Source organism: Girardinichthys multiradiatus, chromosome 12 (assembly GCF_021462225.1).
Source record: "Girardinichthys multiradiatus isolate DD_20200921_A chromosome 12, DD_fGirMul_XY1, whole genome shotgun sequence".
NCBI lineage: Eukaryota > Metazoa > Chordata > Actinopteri > Cyprinodontiformes > Goodeidae > Girardinichthys > Girardinichthys multiradiatus.
This window is the reverse complement of record NC_061805.1, coordinates 22,167,714-22,180,206: the sequence shown is the minus strand read 5'-3', so window position 1 is coordinate 22,180,206 and position 12,493 is coordinate 22,167,714. Positions and strand designations below refer to the sequence as shown.

The window sequence follows — 12,493 nt, the reverse complement described above, 5'->3', positions numbered from 1 at the left end:
ATAACAGATTATCTATAGATGCTAAGAGATCTCATTTTCAACAAACATTTGAGTAGCAATGTTAGTGCAAAATGTTTATTATTATTTATTAATGCATCAGACAGACATTGTTCAAGAACTACTATCTATCACAGCTATATTGGATGTTACGCTTCTGATGATTTTGTTATGTTCTGTAGTTCTTTCTTTTAGTTCACTTTCAAGACTACTGCGTGGTGTCATTTCCTATCCTTGTATGACGGTCTATGCTGAGGCAGTAGCATAACACCAGTGTTGACTGGCAGGGAGAAGTGATGCTAAAGGTTATTGTCCACCGATTCTTTTACCTTTTTTTTTTTTACCTAAACACAAATATACATTAACTGGGAGAAATAAAACGAACACATAACTAAAATTTTTACTAGTTTGGGCAAAGATATGTATGTCAAAATTGATGGATGCACCGATGTGAATATATAGCCAAGACTAATATCAGATAATATTGCTGTTATTGTCGATAACCCATATTTACTGATATAATATATATAATATATAAATACAAACAAAAACAAATGATAACAAAATTAAAATAAACATCAGTTGTTAATATCAGCCCAGCTTTACTTATTGGAGCAATACCGAAACGTAAAACAAATGACCCAAATCAGCCAATACAGATATTAATGCCTATATATCATGTTTCCCCATCTTAAATACATCTTTTGATTGCACCAATCACCTTTTTTCCCTACCATATTGAAATTTTGTTTTTGCAATTGTAAAAAAGTACAAAGCGATTTTGTATGTGGTGGGGTAATCAATTTTATTTTCTCATAAGCACTGACCAAATCTTGGTTGTTTGCTAGCTTGCTTGTCTGTTTATACAGAAATATGCCAAAATGTTTTGCCCTCTGAGTGCCTGATGATTCCCTCTTCAGACGACATCAGAACATCAATTTCTCAGAACGGGAAAGGAGCTGGGTCTGGTGAGACACTAGTATCTTTCAGAATATGGAAAGATATTTGCATCAAATGTATGTATTTCTTCATATATGTAGAATCGCAGAAGAGATGCCTAGTCCAGCGCTTTTGTGTTTAGCTGTGACTATTTCCTGGACAAGGCCATTGATAGAGCTACAGCTTTATTTCGTCTATAGTTTACAAATTGATACTTCATTTCTGTACTCAGTGAATCCAAAGTTAAATTCCTTGTTTGTGCACATAAACATGGCCAATAAAGCTGATTCTTCGTCTTCTTAATTGAACTGATTCAAAACTTTAAAAAACTGGAACCCAAAGCCACTGTGAAACTGAAAACAAATAAATAAATTTGGACTTTTCAAGCAATAAAAAACGACATTTTACCTGTTTTGGCCTCGAGAAACCTAGCCATGTGGTTCTTAAACTTGCTCTGGTTTAGACGCCAAACGAAAGTGTTAGCACTCCTCTGCTATTTTTAACATTTTTGTAAAAATAAAATGAAAATGCAAAGTGTGTTTTGAAGCAAGATTTAGGTCTAAGTGGTTCGAGTACAAGCACTTTCAGGCTCTGGAAACATAGGGAATTATAAAATGGAAAATCAGCAGGGAAACCCATAAAAAGTGTTTGATTGTATGTTTCAGCAGTAAGTGAGCTGACCTGCTGAATTTGACCCAGTTAGGTGGAACAACTGATGACAGCGAGTTCTTCACCTCAATCAGAAACTGAAAGCAGAGGAGAAAGGAGATGATAAATCAGAGCAGAGTAGACAGGCAAAATAATGTGTCAGCCTTGTTCAAATGTGACACACACAAACAGCTGGGACGTTTACCCAAAAGGCCAATTAATCTCCTCCCAACTTCCGCTCCCTCTATCTCACAAACACACAGATACAGGGAGTACCTCCTGTCCAGAAACAGTCGTGTAGTCAAGTGCAGGGGACTTCAGCACCAAACGGACCTCTTTGCGATGCGCTTGAATCTCAGACAGGACAGCCTGGATTTGTCTCATCCTTTCCTGCAGCACTGGGAAGCCAGACAAATCTGAGAAGAGCTCCGTTTTATTTCCCGACCTGCAGAAATTCCCAATTTAAAGGTGACAGCAGCTGGCAACACCTCACTATGCCAATCTGTGAGTCCTCAGTTTATGACAACTGAGACAGTTTGACAGTCTGAACCATAACAAGCGAAAGAAACATCCAATTGTCATGTAAGTAGGTAAGTAAATATTTTAGGTAATTATAAACATAAACAGATTTAATGTCAGTGTACAGCATTTATTTCAGAATCTATGGCCTTGTGCAAATATTTAATACCTGAAGTGAACAAAAATGAAATGAAGTAATCAAATCAAAAACCCTATGAAAGATTTTAGGCATAGGTACGATTTCTGTCAACAAAAAAAACAAACAAAGGTGGAAATTTTAATCAACCAGTTTTCCTTTCATCAGTTTATCATTTCAATTAATTTAAATAATCAAAACTAAGAACTCCTTTCATTTTTTGTCTATAAACAGCAGCCAACAGGAACAGATTTGATCGCTTTTTAAATTTTGATTTAAAAACTAAAACACATGTGATAATCTCAGTATTTTGTGTGCGATTAAAAAAAACTACTAAAATTCATCAAAAGACTTGCAGCACTTTTGTTTTTTTTTCATGTTTTAATCCCTAAAGAAACAGAAACCAAAAAATTTTGTAAAACTAAGACTCTGTAGCTCAGACCTCAAATGGAACTGGAAAAGCTAAGCTAAGAAAAGTCTAACCAATACATCTTTACAAAACATTTTCAGCAAAGTAAGATAAACATAACTTTGTATAAAAAAATCTGTTGTGTCATCGACATCTATGAAAATATTGCACAATGCAGCAAACATAAAATCTGTGCAATTGAAGCTTCTCCTGTTTTCAAATCACAATTTAATTTGAAATCATAAAGTAGTTTTAGATCCTGTGCTGATAAGTTTGCAATAATCAGGCACATACAACTAAATAATTTATTAAACAATTATTACTTTTGATACTGCAGTCTGCTTAAACATTATGTCTCATCAGCTCTCCAACAGCTCAGTATTATCTTCTAGCTTTCTGGCAGCTTGATGTAACAGTTATATTGACAACTCACACAATTCCTTGTCCTTGACCCATAAATACTCTTTTTTTCTTGCTCTTAGATTACTCACTTTGCTGCTTTCTCATTGAGCACCTTGAGAAAGCCATGGGCCGGAGCTAGCAGGTCAGGAGTATCCAATAAAAGGCTCCGGAGCAGTGTGGAGCGGATCTGTGACTGGATAGCTGGGAGAAGAGCCTGCAGTTCCAGCCCCAGGCGAGAAAGGCTCATACAGATGAGGTAAAACTCCTGTGTGGAAGACTGGAGCACATGGAGACAAATGCCATTTAAAGATCAGCAAGATGTCAAACATGGTGCCACTGAAAGGTTCTGAAAAGATTTGTCTTAGTGGTGTCGTACAGTGTAATGTAGATTTCTTCTGTTTTTGCTTTATAATCATATGAAAATGTTTCACATCATCAAACAAATTTCAATACCAGATGAAGAAAACCAGAGTAAACGCTTTTTCACAAGGAGAAAAAGTTGTCTGAACCAACTCGAACCAAGGGGAAATGTAATTGCCCCTCCTTTTTAAATCATGAATCATCTGTGCTAAACTGCATTCTTTGTTCAAATTCACCCTCACTCAGTCCTACAAACTGACTAAAATATAAACCTGTCTGACTACACGAAGTAGGTAAAAAAATCTCCAAATGCAACACATCATATCTCAGCATGATCTAAAAGAATTAAGAGTGACAAAAAAGCAAAAACTGGTGGATACTGTAAAAACAGTGAGATAGCATCAGGAATCTCATCTGCACTGAATGTGACCGTGAAGTTTAAAAAGCTTTTTCAGCCAAATAACACACAACTCATGAGCAGCCACAAAGCATACAAGCCTTTGCAATCTTAAATTGAAAAAATAAAAACCATTTCCCAACAGAAAATATACTACACAACATAAGCGAATTCTGTAAAACATATGAAATCTTAGGTCAGGGTCCCAGTTACAACATTTCTAAGGGATTGGCTTTAAAATCCTTCACTAACTTAACTCACAATAACTGCTTTTTGTGGTTTATTGTGATTTTATGTCAGACGCCCTCAGTCAGCCAGACGCAGCCAATTTTTTTTTTTGATTTATTGAATCTTGGAATGTTTCACACCCTTTAAAATGAGAGGTTTATTGGCTACTGCAGTTGTCATGTGACCTCATGTAAGGTTCTGTAAGTTTCGTCTACACAAAGCAAACTGGAATCCAAATAAAATACACTACCGCTCAAAAGTTTGGACTTTGGAATTTTCATTATTTTCTAAATAGTAAATACATCACAATGCTAAAATGGTAAATGGCTTGCACTAGTATAGAGCTTTATAAATTAGGAAATACAAGTGTATAGAATTAATTCAATTCAAAAATACTTTATTCAAGGTAGGGTGCGGCACTGATGGTGTAGGGGTTAAGCGCGCGACCATATACAGAGGCTACAGTCCTCGAAGCGGCCGTCCCGGGTTCGAGCCCCGACCCGACATTGGCCGAATGTCTCCCCCTCTCTCTACCCCTCTTTCCTGTCTGCCTACTGTCAAAAAATTTAAATAAAGGCCACTAGTGCCGAAACAATATCTTTAAAAATACTTTATTAATCACAAAGGAAAATTAGATGTTGTTGTAGCTCATTATGAAGGTTTCTTCAAAGAGCCGTTGTAGATGCTGATGGCTGTGGGCAGGAAGGATCTCCTGTAGCGCTGGCATCTTACAGCAGATCTGAAGAAGCCTCTGACTGAAGACACTCTGTTGTTGTAGGACAGTCTCATGAAGAGGATGCTCAGGGTTCTCCATAATGTTCTTCATTTTATGAAGAATCCTTCTTTGCACAATGATCTCAGGAGGTTTCAGAGGAGTCCCCAGAACAGAACCAGCCTTCTTTATCACCTTGTTGAGCTTTTTTAAGTCCCTGGCTCTGATGCTGCTACCCAGCAGACGATGGCAGAGGTGATTCCACTCTCCACAATAGACTTATAGAAGATATGCATCATCTTGCTGGAAACCCTTATGGACTTAATTATGTAGCAAACAAAACATTGTGAAATAAACATCATAAACATCTTTTATATCTTAGATTCCACAAAATAGCCAATTTGGTTTCATTGCTGCTTTGCCCACTCTAGGCAATCTCCCGATGAGCTTCATGAAGTCAACTGAAATGGTTTTCCAACAGTCTTGAAGGAGTTCCCAGAGGGTACCTTAATTTAACTCAAATGTTACAAACAACATCATCTGGGCTTTCCCAGATCGTTTAAAGGGTATTTTAATATCATTATAAGTGAACTTTCAATTTCAAACAAATAAAACTCTCCATGAAAAAACTTCCTCTCCTATTATTCTTATATTTAGCAAATAAAAATCATTTTGGTAATCCTAACTGACAAACAATTTTGTCTAATTTGAGGTGAGAAAAAAGTCACGTTATTTTATACAGTGTATGCAAACATCTGGTTTCATATGGGGTGAGAACGCTGTCAAAAACAATGTGTATGTAAAGACGGAAATGTGTGCATATTAGTCAATAGTTGTGCATAAGTAAAATCCAAAAGAGGTATTGTATATTTTCTCTATAAGAATACAAAATAAAATGTTACAGCTTCAAGAAATTACAGACACAAAGTTCAAGTTTACAGTTGTGGTTTATTCTTTATGAATACAATATGCTATAACAGTTTGAATACGATTTATTTTCTTTGAGAATACGAATTTACATCAGCAACTTGGTGTCACGTGATCTCAGGCTCGGAATATAGTGGGTGGAGTTATACAATGATGGACAGTAGGTGGCGGTATGCACCTCTGAATTTGTTGCGAACCGCCAGCAGAAGAAGAGAAGAAGAAGCAGCACTAGCGCCAAGATGACGGACCAAGAGCATATATTAACGACATTAAGACATATATAAACTTTTTAACATTACCTGGCTTCATTGTATAACTCCACCCACTATATTCTGAGCTTGAGATCACGTGACACCAAGTCGCTGATGTAAATTCGTATTCTCATAGAAAATAAATCGTATTCACAAACTGTTATAGCATATTGTATTCATAAAGAATAAACCACAACTGTAAACTTGAACTTTGTGTTTGTAATTTCTTGAAGCTGTAACATTTTATTTTGTATTCTTATACAGAAAATATACAATACCTCTTTTGGATTTTACTTATGCACAACTATTGACTAATATACACACATATCTGTCCTATATACACATTGTTTTTGACAGCGTTCTTACCCCAAAGTTTCACCCATATTTGGTCAGTTGGATGGACACCTGGTGGTGATGTTATGATGATGGAAAAGAAAGAGTGATGAGGAAAAGATGGATTAATCCCAGTAATTATCATTAATGCAATGTCAAACAATAATATCACAACGTTGTGTTTTCCTAATATTGTCCAGCCCCACTTCTGCATCATGCTGTTACTCTAAAAGTTTGAAGCTAGTGCACCTTCACATACCAAAACTTTGATTCAGCACCTGGCAAAAATGGCTATTGATGCCTTATATTGTGCATAAAGGTAAACTCTTTTGGCAATTCCAAATCCACATTATGATAAATATAAAACCAGTTAACCTCAGATAGCAGCAAACTCTGTTTTCTGACATCAAAATAAATGCTGCAGCATCTAAACCAGAGTAAAAAAACAAAAACAAAACAAAAGTCAACCAATCAATATTTTGCCTAGGAATGGCTCTGATCTAACAATAATAGTGCATAGCAACAAGTCAGAAGCCTCACGCCACTGAGTGTGACACCTGCAGGAGTTTTGGCACTAAAGCCTATGCTGTCTGCAGCCCCTACATTGCTCTTTTATGAAAAACAAACAGAGTAAAACAGAAGACCACAGGCATGCCCTCCCTGCCATTATCCCAATGGAGCCATTGAGACACAGGTCATTAAACACAGAACCATTTATCTACAGATGGGCAACATGACAATTAAGGCCCCACTCTGTGTGCTTGCTGTGTGTCCACGTTTTAAGATATGAGATCATTTTCTTTTAACGGTAAATGAAGGAGACAGAAAGATGAGCACGAAACAAGACATGAACCTCAGACTAATGTGCTGCTACAATACATGCACACAGACACACACATACACACATATAGAGACAGAAGAAAGCTATTTGGCATTTCTTAGATAGGTCTGGTGGGAAATGAGGTTGTGTTAGACAATCAGGTAAGTGCCAGTGAGATGACTGCTCTTTCCTGTTAATCAAACCTGCCATAAAAAAGGACAGAACAGTCGAGGTGAGAGAAAAAAAGAAAAAAATTGTTTTTGTGTCTTTTGTGTGGTTTAGACTATATATTCTGCTACTTTATATGTATCTCAGGATGGCAAAGCCATAAAGCATAAGCAAGTAAAGACAATATGCATGTAAGAGTTTTCTATTACCTTTCCGTGATATATGCTGCAGATGCCTCTCTCCAGATCAGGCAAATGTGACAGAAGGGATCTGACAGAGTTCAGAGTTGGTGATTCTGACATCATCATTTCCTGCACAGCATCTTGTCTTTCCAATATGCATCTGCAGGAAAGAGGAAGGAGGAGACGGAAGGAAAGAAAGGAGGTGTAAATTACAAGGACAGGCTGGAGTTAATGGAGTTAACTGTATAGATATGGTTTTAATGGAAATATCCGTAAGTGGCTCACTAATCGTCTTTTAAATCAAGGGCAATATGTTTCTTTGAATGGCTTTCAGTCATATATAAATATAATACACTATTGTGTCCCTCAATATTTACATTTATGATCTTGCTACAATATCCAACTGTACATTTTCACTACAGTGCAGGGTTTAAGTATAAACCAACCCCGTGGTTTCTTTTAGTTTTTATAATTTATCACATAAACACCTCAGAAAAAAAAGTCTTAACAATTATACTGCAGACTTTGCCTGCAGTTTCCTTTTAACGCATGCAACAGGCAACTGGAAGTTCTCAGGGTGGAAAAACTCTGAAGTGGAAGACCTGCAAAGCATGCAGGATGCAGGAGAGACACCATGCTGATTCTTAGTTATGTTGCAGTGTCTTGCAGAAGTATTAATGTCCCTTGAACTTTTTCAAATTTTGTCACAAACATCCATGTCTTCTATTGTGAGTTTTTTGGGATATAGAAACACAAAAAAGTGCAGAATTGTCACACATTAAAAGCATTTGTAGATTTCAACACTATTTACAAAAAAACAAAACAGCCCAAGGAGCACACCAGATAGGTCAGGGATAAAGTTTTGGAGACTTTTAAAGCAGAACTAGGATATAAAGCAACATCCAAAGTTTGAACATCAAAGCACTGTTTAAACCATCATCGGAAAGTGGAAATAGTATGGCACGACTCTAAACCTACCAAGACATGGCCGTCTACCATGAAACAATCCTGCCTAAAGTTTAAAGGCATGTTTGGCACAAAGCAAACATGTGGAAGAAGCAGCTATTAAATAACCTTTATACAGTGCCTTGCGAAGGTACTCGGCTCCCTTGAACTTTTCAACCTCTTGGGGTTTTGTCTCTATCAGTTTTGCACATCGAGAGACTGAAATTCTTGCCCATTCTTCCTTGCAAAACAGCTGGAGCTCAGTGACGTTGGATGGAGAGCGTTCGTGAACAGCAGTCTTCAGCTCTTTCCACAAATTCTCGATGAAATTCAGGTCTGGACTTTGACTTGGCCATTCCAACACCTGGATACGTTTTGTTAGGGTTTGAAAACTTTTGTATTGTTTTTCACTTATGTCTGCTCTAAGTGCTTTTCCCTCCTACATGCCACAGGAAGGGAGATGGGGACAGGAGTGAGTTATGCTTTTATCAGCAGCATCTAAGGGCTGCTCAACCAAGTCCCATTCTCCCTCTCTGTTTAAAATCAAGACACATAAACCCTAACCTTTCTGACCCCACACACACACAAACACACAAACACCCTGAATGTTTGTTGAACTGTGTGTGAACCAGCATGTATAAATAAAGAGAGAGGGGTGCCAACACTTTGTAGTCTGCACTGCGGAGTGTGAGCTACCCTTGCTGCAAGTAAAACTGACTGTATTGTTCCTTGCCTCTGAGTTGATTAAATAATACCTAACATTAAATTGGTCCTTCGAGCAGGATATTATAAGAACTAAACTGATTTTATCTTTCTTTGCAGTGACTGGCGGATCTCCGGGAACAGCCTGACGTCGAGTTAAGCGCTGCCGCACAGCCGCACCTAGGTCTGGTGGCTGAAAGTCCCGGTGTGTGACATTCGCATCTGGCCGGTGGGTTATCGTCTTGCTCGACGCCGGATGACTCTGGGGGGTCCAACAGAGTCACCTAGAAGTCAGCTCAGAGGTGAGACGTTTTGTTTAACATTAAAGAAAGGTTATAATAAGTCGTTGGTAGTGTCTCGCCGTAAAGAGACAGCAATTGGATAGGTTTTATTTTGCCGGAAGGAAATAGCGATAAATTTAGGTAGGATCTCGCCGCAAGGAGATCAGTTCCCTTATGGCGGAACTACCTAGTTCCGCCGTAAGGGAACTGGATAATTTGGTTGGTAGCATTTCGCCGTAAGGAAATTAAATTAAATGTTGAAAAATAAGGGCGCTCATAAACTAAGCTAGGTCGACCATATATATTGCTGAAGGGACATAAATATGTTAAAATACTAACTGTGTGAGTGCTGTTGTGTGTGTTTGGAAGACTAAGCATTTTGGAAGAATCATAGCAAGATTCTGCTGGTCTTGTGTTTTCTTTTGCCCAGAAAAGAAAGACGTATTGGTGATTTTTGGAGATAAAGGTCGGGTTTAATCCCAGAAAATTAACACCGCTGCGGATTAGTCGCAGTAGAAGGGCGTGTTAATGTCCTCTCCTTGAATCTCATGCCAGTGAACTTCTATCTGGGACATTTATAGTATTGTGAACTAAAATTAAACATCATGGGGAAGAAACAAAGTAAACTAATTAACTTAGAAGGGGATGTAAAGTTTATGGAGAACTATGTAGAAGGAGCAGGTATGATCTGTCATAGATGGAATAAAAAACATGGTTTATTGAGTAAACTAAATATTAAGGATATCTTAAAATTACAAGGAGATTTAAAATTAGACAGCTGCAGGACAGGCGGCTGCAGCACAACTAATTGTAGGAGAGATAGAAGGAGCTGTAGCAGTTCCTAAAACTCCTATAAGTAAGCAAGAAAAATTAAGCAATCCTTCTAAAACAGAAAAACAGAGCTCTTCTAGTGAGTCCTGCTCTCCTAATTCCTGGGGGTGCACAGGAGTGCGAACTAGGAGTAAATATAAGAAAACTACTCCCAGCATGTACCCAGGCGAAGCCTTAATGGCTCACGAACAGAAATTTCATCCATCTGGAAAAAATGTAGAGGAAGACACATTTCCTCTAGTTGAAGTAGCAAATCCAAATGTAGGTGACGCTAATCACCGACAGCCGCCAACTATTCTAGTATATAAGCCATTGACACAGGAAGACAGAACTGCTGCTTTAAAGGGTATCCCACCGATACAGGAAGGAGTAGAGGAGTTTTTAGCAGCTATTACAGAACTCAAAGGAAGCTTCCATCTTAATGGCAGAGAAATACTCCAGTGTTTTACCCAGCTGTTTGGTCATCGCTGGTGTAGAGTAGCAGGAGGTTTCACTGGATGCGATGACAATGGTGACACATTAGCACATGATTCACTAGATTTAAGGGACGCCTTACGCTTACTCTTTGAAAGAATTTGAAGAGTTTATATACAGGTAAAATCTCACAATGCAAACAGAAGGAGGAAGAAGACCCACAAGATTTCTTGGATAGGATGAGACGTGTTTTTAGAGCAAACTCTGCTACAGGTCCTTCTCAAAATATTAGCATATTGTGTTAAAGTTCATTATTTTCCATAATGTAATGATGAAAATTTAACATTCATATATTTTAGATTCATTGCACACTAACTGAAATATTTCAGGTCTTTTATTGTCTTAATACGGATGATTTTGGCATACAGCTCATGAAAACCCAAAATTTCTATCTCACAAAATTAGCATATCATTAAAAGGGTCTCTAAACGAGCTATGAACCTAATCATCTGAATCAACGAGTTAACTCTAAACACCTGCAAAAGATTCCTGAGGCCTTTAAAACTCCCAGCCTGGTTCATCACTCAAAACCCCAATCATAGGTAAGACTGCCGACCTGACTGCTGTCCAGAAGGCCACTATTGACACCCTCAAGCAAGAGGGTAAGACACAGAAAGAAATTTCTGAACGAATAGGCTGTTCCCAGAGTGCTGTATCAAGTCACCTCAGTGGGAAGTCTGTGGGAAGGAAAAAGTGTGGCAGAAAACGCTGCACAACGAGAAGAGGTGACCGGACCCTGAGGAAGATTGTGGAGAAGGGCCGATTCCAGACCTTGGGGGACCTGCGGAAGCAGTGGACTGAGTCTGGAGTAGAAACATCCAGAGCCACCGTACACAGGCGTGTGCAGGAAATGGGCTACAGGTGCCGCATTCCCCAGGTCAAGCCACTTTTGAACCAGAAACAGCGGCAGAAGCGCCTGACCTGGGCTACAGAGAAGCAGCACTAGACTGTTGCTCAGTGGTCCAAAGTACTTTTTTCAGATGAAAGCAAATTCTGCATGTCATTCGGAAATCAAGGTGCCAGAGTCTGGAGGAAGACTGGGGAGAAGGAAATGCCAAAATGCCAGAAGTCCAGTGTCAAGTACCCACAGTCAGTGATGGTCTGGGGTGCCGTGTCAGCTGCTGGTGTTGGTCCACTGTGTTTTATCAAGGGCAGGGTCAATGCAGCTAGCTATCAGGAGATTTTGGAGCACTTCATGCTTCCATCTGCTGAAAAGCTTTATGGAGATGAAGATTTCATTTTTCAGCACGACCTGGCACCTGCTCACAGTGCCAAAACCACTGGTAAATGGTTTACTGACCATGGTATCACTGTGCTCAATTGGCCTGCCAACTCTCCTGACCTGAACCCCATAGAGAATCTGTGGGATATTGTGAAGAGAACGTTGAGAGACTCAAGACCCAACACTCTGGATGAGCTAAAGGCCGCTATTGAAGCATCCTGGGCCTCCATAAGACCTCAGCAGTGACACAGGCTGATTGCCTCCATGCCACGCCGCATTGAAGCAGTCATTTCTGCAAAAGGATTCCCGACCAAGTATTGAGTGCATAACTGTACATGATTATTTGAAGGTTGACGTTTTTTGTATTAAAAACACTTTTCTTTTATTGGTCGGATGAAATATGCTAATTTTGTGAGATAGGAATTTTGGGTTTTCATGAGCTGTATGCCAAAATCATCCATATTAAGACAATAAAAGACCTGAAATATTTCAGTTAGTGTGCAATGAATCTAAAATATATGAATGTTAAATTTTCATCATTACATTATGGAAAATAATGAACTTTATCACAATATGCTAATATTTTGAGAAGGACCTGTATACCATATGA

The 12,493-nt window shown here is 38.5% G+C and overlaps 1 protein-coding gene across 2 annotated transcripts in view; it reads right to left on the bottom strand.

Moving 5' to 3' along the window:
• msh3 (mutS homolog 3 (E. coli)) overlaps positions 1 to 12,493 on the bottom strand; it is a 78,554-nt gene that overhangs the window by 40,776 nt on the left and 25,285 nt on the right. For both annotated transcript variants that reach the window (XR_007040592.1, XM_047381159.1), the window contains exons 13-16: positions 7,456 to 7,588; positions 3,140 to 3,327; positions 1,861 to 2,029; positions 1,618 to 1,682 (exon numbers count right to left, since the gene is read on the bottom strand). Coding sequence is in view for 1 of the 2 variants with exons in the window: in XM_047381159.1 (XP_047237115.1) it covers positions 1,618 to 1,682; positions 1,861 to 2,029; positions 3,140 to 3,327; positions 7,456 to 7,588 (555 nt within the window). In the remaining variant the exon portion in view is untranslated. The remainder of the gene's footprint in view (positions 1 to 1,617; positions 1,683 to 1,860; positions 2,030 to 3,139; positions 3,328 to 7,455; positions 7,589 to 12,493) is intronic.